The 17,762-nt window shown below is 33.6% G+C and overlaps 1 protein-coding gene across 1 annotated transcript in view; it reads right to left on the bottom strand.

The window, feature by feature from the left end:
- The window catches only part of LOC145259203 (phospholipid-transporting ATPase VD-like), a 297,081-nt gene that overhangs the window by 155,870 nt on the left and 123,449 nt on the right, over positions 1-17,762 (bottom strand). The window contains exons 2-3 of the mRNA XM_080117034.1: positions 5,142-5,340; positions 4,036-4,118 (exon numbers count right to left, since the gene is read on the bottom strand). Coding sequence (XP_079973160.1) covers positions 4,036-4,118; positions 5,142-5,340 — 282 coding nt within the window. The remainder of the gene's footprint in view (positions 1-4,035; positions 4,119-5,141; positions 5,341-17,762) is intronic.

Below are 17,762 nucleotides of genomic sequence, written 5' to 3'. Positions count from 1 at the left end.
TGGAAAATTCAAGATGGCGCCGACTCTCTCTTTAATACGGTAAGTTCAGGAAAAGATGTTATAAATAATAAACTAGACAAAATACTGTTAGAAATTCGCTCAATATATGTTACCGTGACATAAGTTAACATATATTCAGTGTTTTTTTAATAGTATTTTGTCTAATTTATTATTTATAACACCTTTTTCCAAACTTACGATGTTAAAGAGAGTGTCGGGCGCCATTTTGAATTTTACAATACATCGGTAAACACTGCATGTTTTTTGAGCTGAATAAACATGTTACATTGAATAAAAACACGAAAAATGTATCCAGTTAGGTAGAAAAGTAACTTATCTTGCTTTTGATAATATTTATTTGTTATATATTTGTTTTTTGACAACTTTTTCGAATCTATGTGTACAGTAATACAAACCCAAAATTGTTCTTTCTTTTTACAATACTCCACTTATATTTTGTAAAACCTGGTTCAATAAACAGCAACAGCAGGTAAATGTTGTTTAATAATGTCAACTCTCGATTGAATAAGATCAGCCTTTGACTGTACTCTGTCGTCAACTGAACTCTTAAAACAAAACCCTTGCCAATCCTAAATATATCTTTATTGTTCAATCCGTTTTCATTTTAATAACTGCCCCACCATGTTATGTTTGTAACTGCCACAACTTGCTTAACAATCCTTTGTCTACCTTGACAAGCTTTTTTTTTCTCTTCTTTGTTATCTTTGTTTTCCTCTTTCTTCCCCAACACTTTGGATGGGTGTGCCTATTGTATCACACAGAAACCGTAAATAAAAAAAGAAGCAGTGCACTATGGGCGCGTGAAAAAAATCAGCAGCAGCCGTAGGATAACTGACTAGTGAAAATATTAACAGCAGCAGCTATTAAAGCATGTATGCAAATAGGCAAGTGTGCATGCACTGACGTCACGGGAAGAAAAAGGAGAGAGAAAAAGAAAAGAAAAAAGAACAGCATGTGATAGAGCAGAGGAAGCAAAGTGTGGGCCATGGAAGATGGACATGTGAAGTCAAGGGCGAGAAAATGCTGGCTATGACTGGCGTCAGGTGGCAGGGAGATAAACTTATAAAAATCACGTGTTATATGGTACAGCGTTGTACAACTTAGAACTGCACGCCTGTGGAACGCTCTTCCGATTGCCCACTTTCCAGCTGACTACAATCTGATTGTCTTCAAGTCCAACGTAAACAAGTTCTTGATGAACCGCCCTCCTAATCCAATTTACAAAATTCCCACTACTTATATTGACTACACTATAATCACACTGACAAATGTATACCTATTAATCCTTATCCTCATGTTGCCTCCGGGCCTTGGTTAGTGCTGATTCCTGTGTAAAAGAAAAAAAAAAACAAAAAAAACGTGTATGCAAAAAGACTTCTAAAATCATAGTTTCTGTTCAGGATCCTATTTGCTATTTGCCAGAACTGGTGGGAACCAAGCTGCTGCTCAGCTACTTTGGATTTAACGGATTGAGCATATAGTTCTCTTGCATTTTTTATTACTCTTTTACAGTGGTTGCTGGCGGTCCTGAAAGCAGCTTTAGTTTTAGTGCATCTATTACGTTGGTATCTATGGAAAAAGTGATTTCTGTGTGCGATGGCAGCAGCACATTCAGGGGAGAACCATGGCTGGCTGTTAGGTTTTTGTTGGAATGTTTTTGAATGGTATGAATTAGTCTATGCCTACAATTAACCATTCGGTCAGGTCTGATACTATAGAGGACACATCCTTTTTAAACATGGAATACAGAGGTAGGTCAGATATGAATGTATGGAAGCTATCCCAGTCTGCCATAGAGTATCGGTATACAGTACGGTGGAGAGGTACGTCTGTAGATTTATCACATTTCATTTTTATCTTAACTGATACAACTCAGTGGTCAGAGGATCCCAGAGGAGATAAAACGAAAACGAAACATGAGCATAGCTCAGGGGAAGTGGATAGAAAAAGGTCTAGAAGGCTTGCGTACTGACCGGTAGTATCGGGCACATGGGTGGGCTCACGAACAATCTGAGTGAGGTCATAGGCAATGGCAAAATCATGACAGAACCTCCCCTCATCATTAGTCTTATTTGAGTGGGTCAGCCATTCCACATTATGGACACTGAAGTCACCGCAAATGTGAATGTTAGCTGAAGGATGAAAAGAGAGGATGTGGTCAATTTTCTCTGATATACTCTTAAAGACAGTAACTCCGCTGTTGTGGGGGCGATAGAGGGCAAATATAAATGCGGTGGTGTAAGCAAGTGCAACCCAGAAGCACATATAAGGTAGATTAGGGTCTTCTCTGAAAATATCCCTGCCACACGGGAAGCTATCTTTAATGTAGGCACATATTCCATGCCCGTGGCGATCTTGGTCATGTTAAGTTAGAGTATCCTTTAATTATGAACTCATCTAGGGAGGTGGTCGGCCCTATTCCAGTTTCGCTTAGAAAGAATATGCCAGGTTTCGTCTCCCGTAATTGTGTTTCAACCTTTGGAAGGTTAGAACGTAGACCCCTGATGTTGGAGAAGGAGACATGGTAGTAGGGGTCTACGTTGGAGGATGGGGTTCTAGGTTTATGCGTGTTTTCTTTTTTGAGATATTTCATGTTGAGGATTTTGGGATTTGTGGAACAGGTCAGCATACTTGGTTAGAGGAGAACAGAGAGGGAAAGTAAGAGAGGAAAGACGGGAAAATTTTTTTTTTTTTTTTGTAGCACATAAGGTAAAGCCGTAACAATTACCCACTAGTATGGCATCGAGAGGCCCCACCAGAGACTACTGCATGGTCCAGAATCCATTCACCAAATGGCAATACAGCAGCCCCAGTACTTTGCACCTGCTGATAGGACAGCCTCCTTAGTGGTTATTCCAAGGTTTGGGTCCCTGACTATCAGGCGGTTAACGTCAGCCCAGATGAAAATGTTTACCTCCAGCACCCTTACTAGTGACATGGCCGCAAGGATAGACAGAGACAGAAAGTTTCCGACATCTCAGACTACTGTTCACGAAGTACTACCGACCTGGGAAGCAGCTTTTTCTTCACCCTTTGTCAGAAACATCACCCATTAGAAATGAAGACTGAGAGACATAACAGGAGAAGTGAGATTTACTGGAGCTGCCGATAACACATCCACTGCATTATCTACTCTCCATTTAAAAAAAAAAGAAATAAAAATGGTAAGAGGGACTTATTTATATCTACTTTGGCCATTCCCAGTTTAGAATAGAATTTGAAGATAGTCTCCCCTCCCATATTACTCTGTGGAAGTTTTTTTTTTTTTTTTTGCTTAAGTATTGTTAAGATGTTTCAATTTTTAGTAAGACTGCAATAAGAGAACGAAGATAAATAAATAATATATATATATATATTTAAATACACAAATATAGGCAAATTTAAGATAAAATACATTTCAACAGTTATGGATAAAGAGTTTAACTTAGCTCTGAAGTCAACGACCCTTTTTTCCGAGGTCATCTCGAAAACTGACTAGTAGCTAGCAGACCTAGATTGTTCTGGTACTTAAGGGTATGGTGGGCGTGGGGGTTAAATGCTTTTAACTTAACAAAAAAAAATTTTTTTTTTTGCTTTAGGTACCTCGCGATAGAACCTTCGAGATTACCTTATAATTATGTTCCAATAATACAACTTGTGAAGTCGGCTTATGTTTTTAGATTGGGGGATCTTATTTAAAGACTGGTTTAGGGTAATACCAGGCGTATTTAACAAAAAAAGTTTAAAACACGAGTAATAAAACTTAGTATCGCCCATAGGATTGAACCTTCACACCTTCACCCTCCAGAACAAGGTCACTTATTACTGAATTTTACCTAGTACTTCATCCGATACACCATGGGTCCTTGGGGAAAGAAGGTCAGAGGTTACATCGACTGAAACGTTGTAAGAATTACACTGAAAATGAGAACAGTAGTCCAAATAATTCGAATACAAATTATTACTCTACATCTAAAAAATCTGGAAACATAATATGGATTGACTTTCCTAAAAGATACATTAAAATATACTTACATATAACCATTAAATTTGTATATTTCAACATTCGGCTGATCACAAATGACGGTTTCCGTAAATTTGGTAGGGTTGAATTTCCCCTGCAATAAAAATGATAAATACACTTATAGAAAGGGTCGTTGTCTGAGCGTATGTTTGTATGTTCAGCTAAAACTAAAAAACGACAATACGAATGCACAGAAAATTGAGATTTTCTTGATTGGTAAAAGCATTACTTTACAATCGATTTCTTCCAAGTACAGGATGAGTCACAGGAAACGGATGTTTTTTTAGATCGATCCTTGCTCTCCCTGGGAGTGAGAAAGATAGTCTTTGAATCTGCTTAAGATGCTGTTTAGTTTGTTGTTATTTGTTTATCTTTTACGTTAAATTTTGGGTACTTGTACAGTTTAATCAAGACATTAAAAAGTGAAAATATCGAAAAAAACGGTTATATTGTACGTATTCGTTTTGGACTGAGGATCTCCGAAAAAAAAATTCACTTAATTTGATCGAGTAGTTTTTTTTATTTTTTTACAGTGGAAAAACATGTTTTTAAGAGTGCGCGAGGTAGCCATCTTGGAATTTTTTGAACACGCCACGGGATGATAACTCAGTTTAAAGCGCCGACACTCCTTTCCCATCTTTAATACTAGCTTTTCTTCCTTAAAATCGAAACAGGACTTCAATATTCAACTTCAATAATGTTTTTTCCCTGTAAAAAAAAAAAAAAGAAAAAAAGAAAAAAGAAAAAACTACTTGATCAAATTAAGTGAATATTTTTTTTTTTTTTAGAGAACTTCATTCCTTAACGGATACGTACAAGGTAACCTTTTTTTCAATATTTTCATTTTTTAATGCCTTGATTAAACTGTACAAGTACCAAATTTTGTTTTAGCTAGTTATTGATTTTGAATTGGTTTTCTTTTCAGTTCATTGCCCTCATGCTACTGTGGAGTCGTGAACACCGTGTGTTTGCTTATGACGCTTACGTGAAAAATGGTGAATCAAAAACATCCGTTTCCCGTGACTCATCCTGTACTAATCAATCCTGATCTACAAAAATTTCAGAACCTTTTTGATTGACCAAAGAAAAAAAAAAAAAGAACGAAGGAAAATCTTACGTTTTTAATGGAGACGCATTGTCGTTGTTTCAGGTTGTTTTCGCCATCCAGATTGCTCGTCTCGATATGACATAAACCTGAGGAGTCGCTTGAAGCGAGCAACAGGATATCTGCAGGGATCACCTCATCACAGGACAGATGCACAATATCGCCGACGTATACGTCTTTCCACATGGTTTTTTCATAATGATCATGTTTACTAGAAAAAAAAAAAAAGAAATTAAAAAAAAAATCAAGTGTAGAGAGCAATTTGGTGAAAACGTAAAGGTGTTTAATAACTACAGTTAAAATTTCACACACATACAAAAAAAAACAAAAAAAACAGGTTTTTGTATTTTCACAAAGGGTTTCTATTCCTCCTTTCACCCTATATGCAAAACACTAAACTAAAATTAAACTAAATATTGCCCGCAATTCTATATGAAAAATACATTTAAACATCTGAAATGGAACACATACATCAAATCCGTTGTCAAGATCGCTGGAAAAATTGTGGGATCCTTCTACCACTTCTGCAGATACCTCACTGCTGATGCAATTCTCTACCTATATAAAAGCCAGGTACGCCCAAGAATGGAGTACTGTTGCAACATCTGGGCAGGAGCTGCTAGAAAGGACTTATCCTGCCTTGACAGAGTTCAAAATAGACTTTGTAGCCTCTTAGTGGGGGATGCCCTTTTCTCTTCCCTGTAACCTCTTTCCCACAGAAGAGACGTTGAGAGTTTGTCTCTGCTTTATTGTTATTTCCATGGCAAGTGATCGCCTGAGCTTCAATCTATGGTACCCTCTCGCTAAACTTTCACGAAAAACACTCGTCTAGCTGAAACCACTCAATTTCCCCCACACTTTATCTGTGCCTAAGCCTAAACGTAGATTCCATGAACAAAGCTTCTTTCTTAGAACTGCACTCTGTTCCGTCTGCCTGCTTTCCAGCTGACTACAATTTGGTAGTCTTCAAGTCCAACATAAACAAATTGTTGATGAACCGTCCCCTTAAGTGATCCAATTTACAAGATTTCCACTACTAACGATTACTACTTTATTATCCTATTGACTACTGTACACTCTTTAACCCTTATCCTCGAGTGGTCTCTGGGCCTTGATAATGTAAAATAAAACAACAAAAAACATATCAGGTTAAGGGTATTCAAGAGTGATAACTAATGAATTTAACAAGTTTTATTAAGAGTGCTCAATAAATAAAAAGTAAGATATAATTTTTTATTAATGCAAACAAATTCACATGGTCACCACATTGAATATGCGAATATTTCAGACAAATGGTCGGTTAAAACCAAAAGTTCTCGTCAAGCGACTTAATAAAAGTTTGCTTTCCACAGAAGAAACCTTTGAACTTCTGGTTTTAACTGACCATTTGTCTTAAACATTAGTATATCTAGTGTCGCGACCATATAAGTTTATATTAATAAATATATATATATATATATGGTTGTGGGTTCAATCTCCGACTTGGATAAGGTGCTAGCCTAGCCGCACTGATGAGTTGTGTTACAACGAAACAGTACTGTATGTAGATGACTAATATATATTAGTGATTGGACGATTCCACTATTTTTGCCGATTCCAATACAATTACTAGTCCTATTCTAAATTTCCGTTTCTAATACAGTTAACGATTTCGATTCTTTAAAACTTCTACATATTTAGCTATAGAGTTGTTGTTGTTTATTTATTTTTATTTTATTTTAGGATCACCACAAAAATCCATGTAATATGTGCACATTTTTTCTGCAAACATAACACATTTATGGTGGGATATATTGATTTTAGTAGGTTAAAATAAATATCTATATATTAATACGATAGCGTATGTGTTATTTTCTGTGTCACGCTTACATCCGGGTCGTTTGATTATTATGTACTTCTATTTCTTGTAATAAATAATTTTACCAAGAATTCTTCATAAGTTTTGGTTTTGGTTTCAAGTATAACTGATAGCACTTCAGTAATCTTTTTTTTTTTTTAATAAATAATTTTATCAAGAATTCTTCATAATTTTTGGTTCGGTTATGCCTGAAGGAACTCAAGTATATATAAGTTTTTTTTTTATTTCGTTTTCGATTCAAGCTAATGCACCCAAATCATATATATATATATATATATATATATATATATATATATATATATATTTATTTATTTATTTTTTGAAATCGCAACTTTATAATATATAAAAATCGAGAGAACATTAACGAAAGCTGCAAGAATTAAAATATCATATTTAAGCATACTTTACGACCGGGCTTTACCGGGCATTCGTGCTAGCTTAGATAAATACTTTTGCAGTTTTAACAAAAAAGCTACAATAATATCAGAGCGTCTCCATTTACACTGAACATCTACAGAATGCAAACATTAATATATTACATATGAATGAGTACCCCTGTGGAATTTCCACAGGTCCCGCTATTTTCTCATTATATAAGTAGTACAAAAAAAGAAAAAAAAAAAACATTTGTAAACACACACACACACACACACATATATATATATACTAGACCACCCGTAACCCGTTGGGTCAGTACGTTATATTAGCTATGGAATTCATGTATGAGCGTGACACTTGTGGCATAAAGAAAATAGTTTTTTTTTACATAACAGAAGCATTTCTATGAAAGTATATTAAAATGAAAAAAGAATATAGATAGATTTCTATGAGTCGTTCTGTTTATTATAATTGTTATTTTTTTTTTAATTACAGTCACTGAATTATAAGTGGTTGGTCATACTTATGCACTGAACAGGTATCATAATCCTTATTATAGTTAAATTCAAATTTTGATATATCATCTTTTAAATGAAATTGTTAGTTGAAAGTACAGAATAATAAAAAAAACACTCTCCACATGTTAATAATGGCTTTTTAAATAGAAAATGAAAATAAAATGTAACTTTTTTCATTTAATTTAAGCAAACATTCAGTACCCATTGTGTAAAGGAAAACACTATTTAATGTAATAGAAATGTGTGCATTTACCGATTCAGCTTTCCGTTTGGAAATGTAAGCAGACGACTTTAAAAAACATGGGAAGAAGAAAAAGAAATATTTTTGTAATAACGCCCTCTAGTAAAAAGGTCTGCATTAGTTAAGGGGGATAACTCTATCCAGTTTTACATCGGTTACCTTTTTCTCTCTCTCACACATACACGTAACTATTTCTCGCGTACGTAACGAAAACAGAGGGAGTAGGAGTGTTGAAATCTATGAGAGTGAAAGTGAGAGGTGTTTTCTTTGAAACTGCGACAGACTTCACGAAGTTGAATGTTTTTAGCCGTTAAAAAAAAAAAAAAAACTACGGTTGATTTTATAAAATTATTTATTTATAATGACATGAATTAAAGATTTCTCGCGTACGTAACGAAAACAGAGGGAGTAGGAGTGTTGAAAAAAAACAAAAAACTATTTGATCAAATTAAATGAAATTGTTTGTATTAAAAGCGATATAAAAATTCCGGAATTGGAATAACGGATTGAAGACGTTGCTATTTACGCATGCGCAACCGGATGTTGAAAACCGGAAATCTGATTGCAAACATACAAGACCCATAGACTTTTAGTATTATATAGATAAAAGATCCGTTTTTGGCATCACAAACTTTCCAAATTCTGATCCTGTTGTGTCGTGGCACAATAGTAAAAACAAGAAAATCAAGTCGAGGTTGGTTTAAGGAACAAGTCACATCACAGATACAAACGTATGAAACGGGTATAACTGGCTTGCATGCAGCTAGTCTGTGGTAATACTGTCGCTTCTTCCATCGGTGTAGGCATTACTGGCACTATATATATATAGTGAGAACCGGTGTAATTTGCCTTGTGTTAGAAAGGCCGGTGTAACAGATCCCTCCATTTTTTTTCTGAGTAATCGTTCCAACACGATTATATAAGATAAAAAACTAAAAGGACGACAATATAAAGATATATACTAAAGGATATAAATTTAATCGTAGATTCAATAGGGAGATTACATCAATTAGGATAAGTATGCTCTTTATACCATAGTATTTCGAAATCTAATGCTTCTCATCAGAAGAAGAGACAAGATGCTAGTTAACATATTAGAGATGCGACGTTTACATTAGGGATAAAATAGCATTTTTCCTCCACCAAATCCTTTTTTATTCTAACGAAAATAAATAAAACTTTCCAATTATTTTTCAAGCAACATACATTTGTCTCTGATGAGTTGTTTTATAGGTTGGTTGGTTGTTTGTTTTATGGCATATCAAACCTTTTCAGGTTATTTAATCCCGAATCCAGTGATTTTGCATAAAATTTTTAATAGAATATATATATATATATATATATATATATATATATATATATATATATATTTTCAAGTTGGTTTCTATTTAACCCATAGTTGGGACCCTAACAGATACTACCACTCCCGGTCAGAGTGAACCTGGGAGCAATGGCAATTAACGGGTGGCTCCACACTCCCCAAAACCCGCAAGCTGGGGCCTCACCATCGGATATAGTTTAAGGTCATATCCAGGACCTATTTTATAGGCTTCCACTATTTTACGAAACAGGTGTAACACGTACTTCATAAAAATAGGAATAAAATATTATGAATGTGAATTAAATACACCTGGTTTTGGAAATATAACTAACGATTATATATATATATATATATATATATATATATATATATATATATAAGTAGGTTGTAGTTTGCTTGAAGCATTGTTGAAGAAAATTATAAGGTAAAATTAAAAGCCAAGAACAATGCGAGATTTTTTTTTTATATAGAGTAAAATTAAATGCAAACAAAAGAAATAAAGTTCTTTTTTTTGTTGTTTGTTTTTTCTTTTTCACACAAATTTTAACTCTAAACAACAGTAATTTTTTTTTTTGTTGTATTCAATGGTGATATATCACCATTGAATACAACAGAAAAAAAAATTACTGTTGTTTAGAGTTAAAATTTGTGTGAAAAAGAAAAAACAAACAACAAAAAAAAGAACTTTATTTCTTTTGTTTGCATTTAATTTTACTCTATATAAAAAAAAAATCTCGCATTGTTCTTGGCTTTTAATTTTACCTTATATATATATATATATATATATATATATAACTACTTCATTTACTCACATAAAATTAATATACAAAAGTATAAATTTATGCGTAAACTTTAAGTATTTACTTCAACAGTGCTCAATACGTAGGTGTAGCCGGTTAGTAAATTATAAAATATATATGGCGATATATATTTTATAGACTTTTTATTTGTTTTACAAAAGCATTTATATGTTACGGACTCTACTTTTTGTATAAGCAATATCACCTGAAGAGATCTCTAGTTACCTATAACTGACTGACCGAAACATGCTCATGAATGTGTAGCAACATACAAATGCTTATGTAAAACAAATAAAAGTATGTCTTGCCCTACTTCAGTAATGAGCACTCTTGTATGAGCCTCACTAAAAAGTAGGAAAAAAAAAACTTCTTTGACATTCCGAAGTTAAATGCTTCCCATCAGATATACAGAAAAAAATCCACTTAAGTACATTTAGATTAGAAACACACACACACACACATATATTCAATGGCTCCGTTCAGGGGCAGCTGTGGGTATAATTGTGAGGCAAGGGTTGCGCAATCTCAACCACACCTCTTCTGAATAGGCACGGCTTGAGTTCAGTGGCAAGAAAAAGTCCAGGACGACTGGAAACAATGTACAGATAAGCGGAGAGCACATGGAAATCCTAAATAGTCACTCATTTAGTACTGACCAGGTTCAATATATATATATATATATATATATATATATATACTAGCAAAAGTACCCGTCGTTGACTGGGTTCAAAAACAGCCTACAGAAAAAGTCTGATTCATTCATGAAAGTATGATAGGTTATGAAAAGGAAGGGTTGAAAATTTGGGTTGAATTTGGGGGTATCAAAACCAAAGCAAAATATGATGAAAGTAAAAATAAAATAGATAAGCCCCATGATTTATTATACCATACCTGTTAACACTGAAACACTTATCACAATATTCTGTGGATCTATATTAAAAAACCTTGTTAAACTTTGTGACATATTTCCATTCTATGGAGGTCAGGAGTGAACGAACACCCCATAATTTTATTATACCATATTTCTTCAAACTGAAAAATAATTATCAAAGTATACTTACGCAGATAGATATGAAAAGTCTTTATTAAAGTTTGTGCCTATTTCCATTCTATGGAGGCCAGGCGCGAAACGCAGACCCCACAATTTTATTATACCATCCCTATTTAAGTTAAAACATACTTATCAAATTATTCTTATGTACATCTATATCAAAAACACTTGTAAACGTTTTTTTTTAATTTCCATACTTTGTGGACCAAGCGTGAATGCAGACCCCACTATTTTAATGAGCCACCGTGCTGCCAGATCAAACATACCCATTCCTGTGTCTCGATACATCTATCATTATATGTAATCAGTTTTTTAAAATAGTCAACCATATAGGAGCCTATTCGTGACCAGACACACACACATTCAGCTATATATTATATAAAATATGCATCAAGTGCGCTTAAAAGTCAAATCACAACATAATATTAGGAAAATAAACAAATATTTTACTTGCTTGAAATTTATAATTTAAATATATTTCGGAGTCAAACTCCATCCTCAGTATGTTGTTTTCTTTCTTTTTTCCTCCTCTTTCTTGTCATGTTGTAAAGTTAAATTAAATAAACGAGCAAGAAAGAAGAAGAAAAAAGAAAACATACTGAGGATGGAGTAAGTAAAATATTTGTTTATTTTCCTAATATTGCGTTGTGATTTGGCTTTCAAGCGCACTTGATGTGTATTTTATTATATTCAAATTAAAACAACCCTTCTATAATGAAACACACGCACACATATATATATATATATATATATATATATATATATATATATATTACAGGGTGACCCCCAAAAAACAAAAGCTAAATGGAGGCCATCTAGAACATATGCTGTAGAACTGAGAAAAAAAGGCCAAAGAACCTAATGTTAGATGTGATGTTTTGAATATAATAAACTAATTATGACTAACGTTTCGTTTCATTCGGACAAAACACTAAGAAACGGGACCTAATTAGAGTCGGGGCCTGTTCTTTTGGGGTCACCCCGTATATATATATTAACATTTTTATGTTTATTTAAAATAAAAATAAAAATAATAATAAAAACGGCGTTTTTTTTAAATTTTAAATAAGAGCAATTAATACGAAGAATTCTAAGTTAATTCATACAATCCACAGTTTGCTTCCCACGCAGACAACAGTAAAAAAAAAAAAAAAAAAAAAAAAAAAAAATAGGTACAGACAACAATCGAACTCTTTTCATTAAAAATGTTTGTTATTGTTTATCAACATATTTTTTATTGAACTGGAATAAAAAGATCTGTTATGTTTTTTTTTTTGTTTTGTTTTTTTCAGCAAACACATGTTAATGATTGACAACAGTTGTTGCTCGAAAACTTATGCAATGGAAATAAAGTGATTAAGGAAATAGAAAATTAGAATAGCTATAAATGCAAATTTCTTCCTGTTGAACACTGTTAGGACGGTTGCTTGACACAAATAGAACTTATTTTTCGTATGGTCGTGTAACGGTTGGAATTGGCCTTATTGATTAGAGCTTTTGGAATTGAGTTCAAGGTAATTTTTGTTACGAGGTTAGAATCATGTGACCGGTTTGAACAGTTATGCCTACACTGATTAATATATATATATATATATATATATATATATATATATATATATATATATATATATGTATATATATATATACTTTACCTTTCACCAGACTATCCATTCACGTGAAATCACTTTTTTCTTCACCATATTCCTTCTGCTTCACTTTTTGTTATCAAGTAAGATCTTTGACTTATTTGCAGTTTCATCAAATATTTTTGTATGCAAAATCCGATCCCGCATTTTGCTAATTTCTACCCTCTGATGAGAAGGAAAGTATTTCTTCGAAACTCAGCGGATTAAGGACTTATTAAGTGTTTCCTTTTCAGATTAAATATGTTTTTAACTCTTTTTCAAAGTGTTTTTTAACATGTTTTATTAACTATTTGCTCTTATATACATATATACTTAATTTTATCACATAAATTAATATATGAAAATATAATTTTATGCGTAAATTTTCATAAGCCTGACGAATTCTCACGAAAATGAAACGCGAAATATTCTGTGTAGCTTAATTGCCATATATATTTTTTATTACATATATATTAACTGAAAGATGAGGAATAAAGGTTCCATATATACATATTATTTTAACACCAGACCAATAAGAAAATAAAATAAGTGGGGAAAGGCCTTTTTATGCCATGGAATTTCAAAGGCAAATGCTTCTCAGCATGTAATATTTTTGTTATTGTTTTTCCTGTTCTGATAAGTTTGCTTTGCTTAAGATATACTTCTTTTGTTAGCTTCATTATTATATAATAGATAACCACATGTATTTTTTTTTAATTATTATTCATATAGACATGCACAAACTTTGCTACACTGACATGACAATGTTTCAATCTGTAGTTATTAATAACTAAGATCTCCTCAGTTAGTTTCTTTTAAATGTTCATATTTAAAAAACTATATATTATTTATTTCATACTAGCATGGATACACAGCGTTACCCGGCTGGACATGAAGTTCGGTTTGGACACAGCTGCTATACTAAGGATAATGAGCAACCCCTACAGAAAAAAACAAAAACAAAAAAAACAAATCGCCCAAAAAGAGAAGTAGGTGACAACTTCCCCCTAAAAAAAATTAATCAAAACAACATTTCTTTCAATCAAAATAGCAGTGAGTACTCGTTTGACGGCAAAGAAAAAAAAAAAAAAGAACCACGGTAGGCAGGCTCGAACCTGACACGCGAAAAGAAAGAAAGAAGTGAAAAATGTCACTTTTTCGCCGATATTTTTAAAAGTCATCCCCTCTTTGATTGACTAGCCTTAATTTAAATATTCGTCACTTCCGTTTTTTTTGTTTTTTTTTCACGTTTTTTCCTCCTTCCTGGTCTGGGTTCGAGCCTGCCTGTCTACTACCACTTTTTTCTTTTTTTTGCTCAACACACACCTCCAAACACCCGGGCAACGCCAGGCACACAGGCTAGTAGTAGTAGTAGTAGTAGTAGTATATATATATATATATATATATATATATATATATAAATAAATAATTATGACAGCGCCTAATCGAGCCAGAGATGTCTCGTGTTGCGGGGTTCGAATCGTTCGACTGGTATTAATCGTGACACCCTGCACTGAAGATTCCTGAAAGGAATGAAACACTAGTGTCTGTAGGTATTTAATTATTATAGTAAAATAATAATTATGACAGCCCCTTTAAGAAATTCGTTTCTTATCGTCGAGCACTTTCAGTTGAATTAAAGTCGGTCAATTTAGCTCTTATGCATAGCTCATCGTATAACGATTAGATCACTGTCTGGCTGACGTAAATGAACATTTAAAATTAAAATGTTTAAAACTTCAACGTTATTTCACGCAGTTAATGGTAGCCGAATTGATTAGGTCTTCGCTAATTGAGCCAGAGATGTCTCGTGTTGCGGGGTTCGAATCGTTTGACTGGTATTAATCGTGACACCCTGCACTGAAGATTCCTGAAAGGATGAAACACTAATGTCTGTAGGTATTAAATTATTATAGTAAAAAAAAATAGTTATGAATAATTAAAGACCTCGTCAGGTGATAATAAACCACTTTTTAATAAAAATAAAAATGTATATCTTGCTCTGTTATTATTGAGCACTCTTATATAAATCTCGTTAAATTGCTGGTTTTAATTGCAATACTTTTGATATAATGGAAGTATATATAGTCAAAGAAAATTGGAAAGTTCTATTAATAGACATTGGCGATAGAAACTGACCAATCAAATGGAGCCTCACTCTGCTAGCAACTAATCAGAAACCAGAATCACTCAATAAAACATACTGGATATTTTTAGAATTCCAACACATAATTTTTCGTATCCACACGAGAAGGAATCTTGATTTTCGTCTGCAAAACTTTCACAGTTACCCACAGAAAACTCTTCTAAAATAAAACATGCCTTTCAATTCGTTTATTTGTTTGTTTGTTTTGTTGGATTTTAGGGCATGTCAGCCCTTTGGGTTATTTTATGCCGATTATCTATGAGTTTAGGAGGCCTTTACTCCCTGCTCTAGCTGACATACGAGTCATATGTTCTTTTTTATAAGTTTTTGATAAAGGCTAATTTTTTTAAAAGGTATGAAAGTATAGTGCTGGGTTTGTTTTTCTCAAATAGATCCTTAATGTTTTTTTTCTTTATATAAACTATCCCTCGTTGTTATAAAGTACTTTTATGGTTTGTGTTCGACTGATCTCCAATCTATGGTCCTTCTCTATAAAACGTTCACAACAAATACTCATCCGGCTAAAAAAAAAAACGCCAATGACGTTCCTCACTCCATATTTGTGCTCAAAACTAAACAAAAATTCCATGAGCAGAGTTTCTTTCCTAGAACTGTCCATCCACGAAATGCAATACTTTTGTCTACTCCCCAGCTGACCATAACATGATTGTCTTCAAGTCAAATGTCAATAAATTCTTATTTAGTTGTCCATTTAGATCATCTAGCTTTACGTAAGTTCCACCATGACTGATCTTGTCTCACCATTTACCAAGCATTTAAGTTTCATCCTTGAGTGGCTTCCGGGCCTTGACAAGTAGTGACCCCTTCAAGTAAAAAAAAAAAAAATAGTGAGCTGTTAGTTATTCATATTATTTGGATTTTTTCGATTACTGTTCTCATCTTGAGTGTCATTTTCACAACGTTTCGGTATATGTAACCTCCGATCTTCTTCAGGTGTTTCTTTGTCAAACATGGGAATGTTTTCATCGAACTTGGAAATTTGGACCGAATATCGAACGGAACCCTTTATTTACTTCATGGATATGGTTAGAATACTTGGAAAAATCAGTTGTAAAAGTGATATTCTCCTAAAGGTTGAAAGTTCAATTCTTAGTATCGGCGACCGAAAAATACAATTGCAAATTACATAGGACCTCCAAGCCAGTCATAGCTTACAGAACGAGAGCATGCTACCCCGTGAAGTAAATAAAGCGTTCCATTAGAAATTCTGTCTGAATTTCCGAGTTTGACAAGATACACCTGAAGGTTGGAGGTTACATCAACCACACGTTGCGAAAATAGTACGGTTTCATTCAATCAATCCAATCTGATGCCTCCATTCAGTCTCAAAAGAATACCCCCTGTAGGGGCAGTTGTGCGTGTGATTGTGAGTCAAGGGTTGCGCAATTTCCAACCACACCTCTTCTGAATCGGCACTGTTTGAGTCCAGCGGCAAGGGGGACGACTGGAAACAATGCCGAGATAAGCGGAGAGCACATACAACATCTGGAAGTCCCAAATGGTCACCCATTTAGTACTGACCAGGTTCGACGTTGCTTAACTTTGGTGATCCAATGGGAACCGGTGTGTCAACATGATGATACCGTTTACTGACAGTCTCATTAAGCCTTATCCTCTAAAGGCTTTTGGCCTTAGTCAGTAGTGACTCATCAGTATAAAAAACATCCAGTTTTATTTACAAAAAAATGACAAAAAAATCCGAGACTTCTCATGAAACAAACAAAAAAGTTCAGAGATGGTGCAAAGTCCACTGTTGAGGGAAAGTTCTGCAAGTAAAAAATACAACACTCTCCTTCAAATTGACCTCTTGAAGCCGCAATGGAAAACAGTGTCCCAAAAAAAAAAGCTGCATACTTAAATATTTAAGTTTTGATCAGCACGATGCAGTAAATATTTACATTTGAACTAAAAAAAAAAAAAAAGTCAACAATCGAGGTTATAAACTCTTGCCAAAGTTGGAACTAATCATTATCGCAAAACATAAGCGGGTGATGTGTACGACACAATCTGAACAGCTCTTTATCTATAAAAACTAGTTTGTCTCCGTGCACACGAGTTAACGTCCAAAATGGATAAACTTATTCCATAAAACAAAGAACATAGACGATTCATGATCCAAATGTGATTAATAGGGCTATGACAACAGCATATTCTTTTCATTCTTTTGACTCTCGAGTATATATCCGACGCAGTTCGACACAGTTAATCAACCGAGAACTACATGAGCCTATATAAAAACATAAGATATCAACTGATATGTACTTGAGAGTCAAAATAATGAAAAGAATATGCTATTGTCATAGCCCTAATATATATATATATATATATATATATATATATACGAGCAAGAGAAAAAATATTGGCAATACAAAAATTTATACTGGTGCATACAGATTTATTTATCAATTCAATAAGGAAATACAAGCCATTTACACCTAGGCATTTCGAAGTCTAATGCTTATCAGATGATTTGATAATTAAATCTATATGCACCAGTATATAATTTTGTATTTTCAGTATTTTTCCTCTTGTATCTAAGCTTCACCTTACATGTCGAGCTTTTTATTATCTCAATAAGTCTCCATTTAGAGAATTCTTCAATACTTCTTTGATCGCATCACCCACACACACACACATATTACATATATATCTGAATATCTTTTTAGGTGTACAG

The sequence above is a fragment of the Euprymna scolopes genome, chromosome 34, assembly GCF_053919585.1.
Source record: "Euprymna scolopes isolate OS-2025 chromosome 34, ASM5391958v1, whole genome shotgun sequence".
NCBI classification, from domain to species: domain Eukaryota; kingdom Metazoa; phylum Mollusca; class Cephalopoda; order Sepiida; family Sepiolidae; genus Euprymna; species Euprymna scolopes.
The sequence above is the reverse complement of the archived record's forward strand: the minus strand, read 5'-3'. Positions and strand labels throughout refer to the sequence as shown.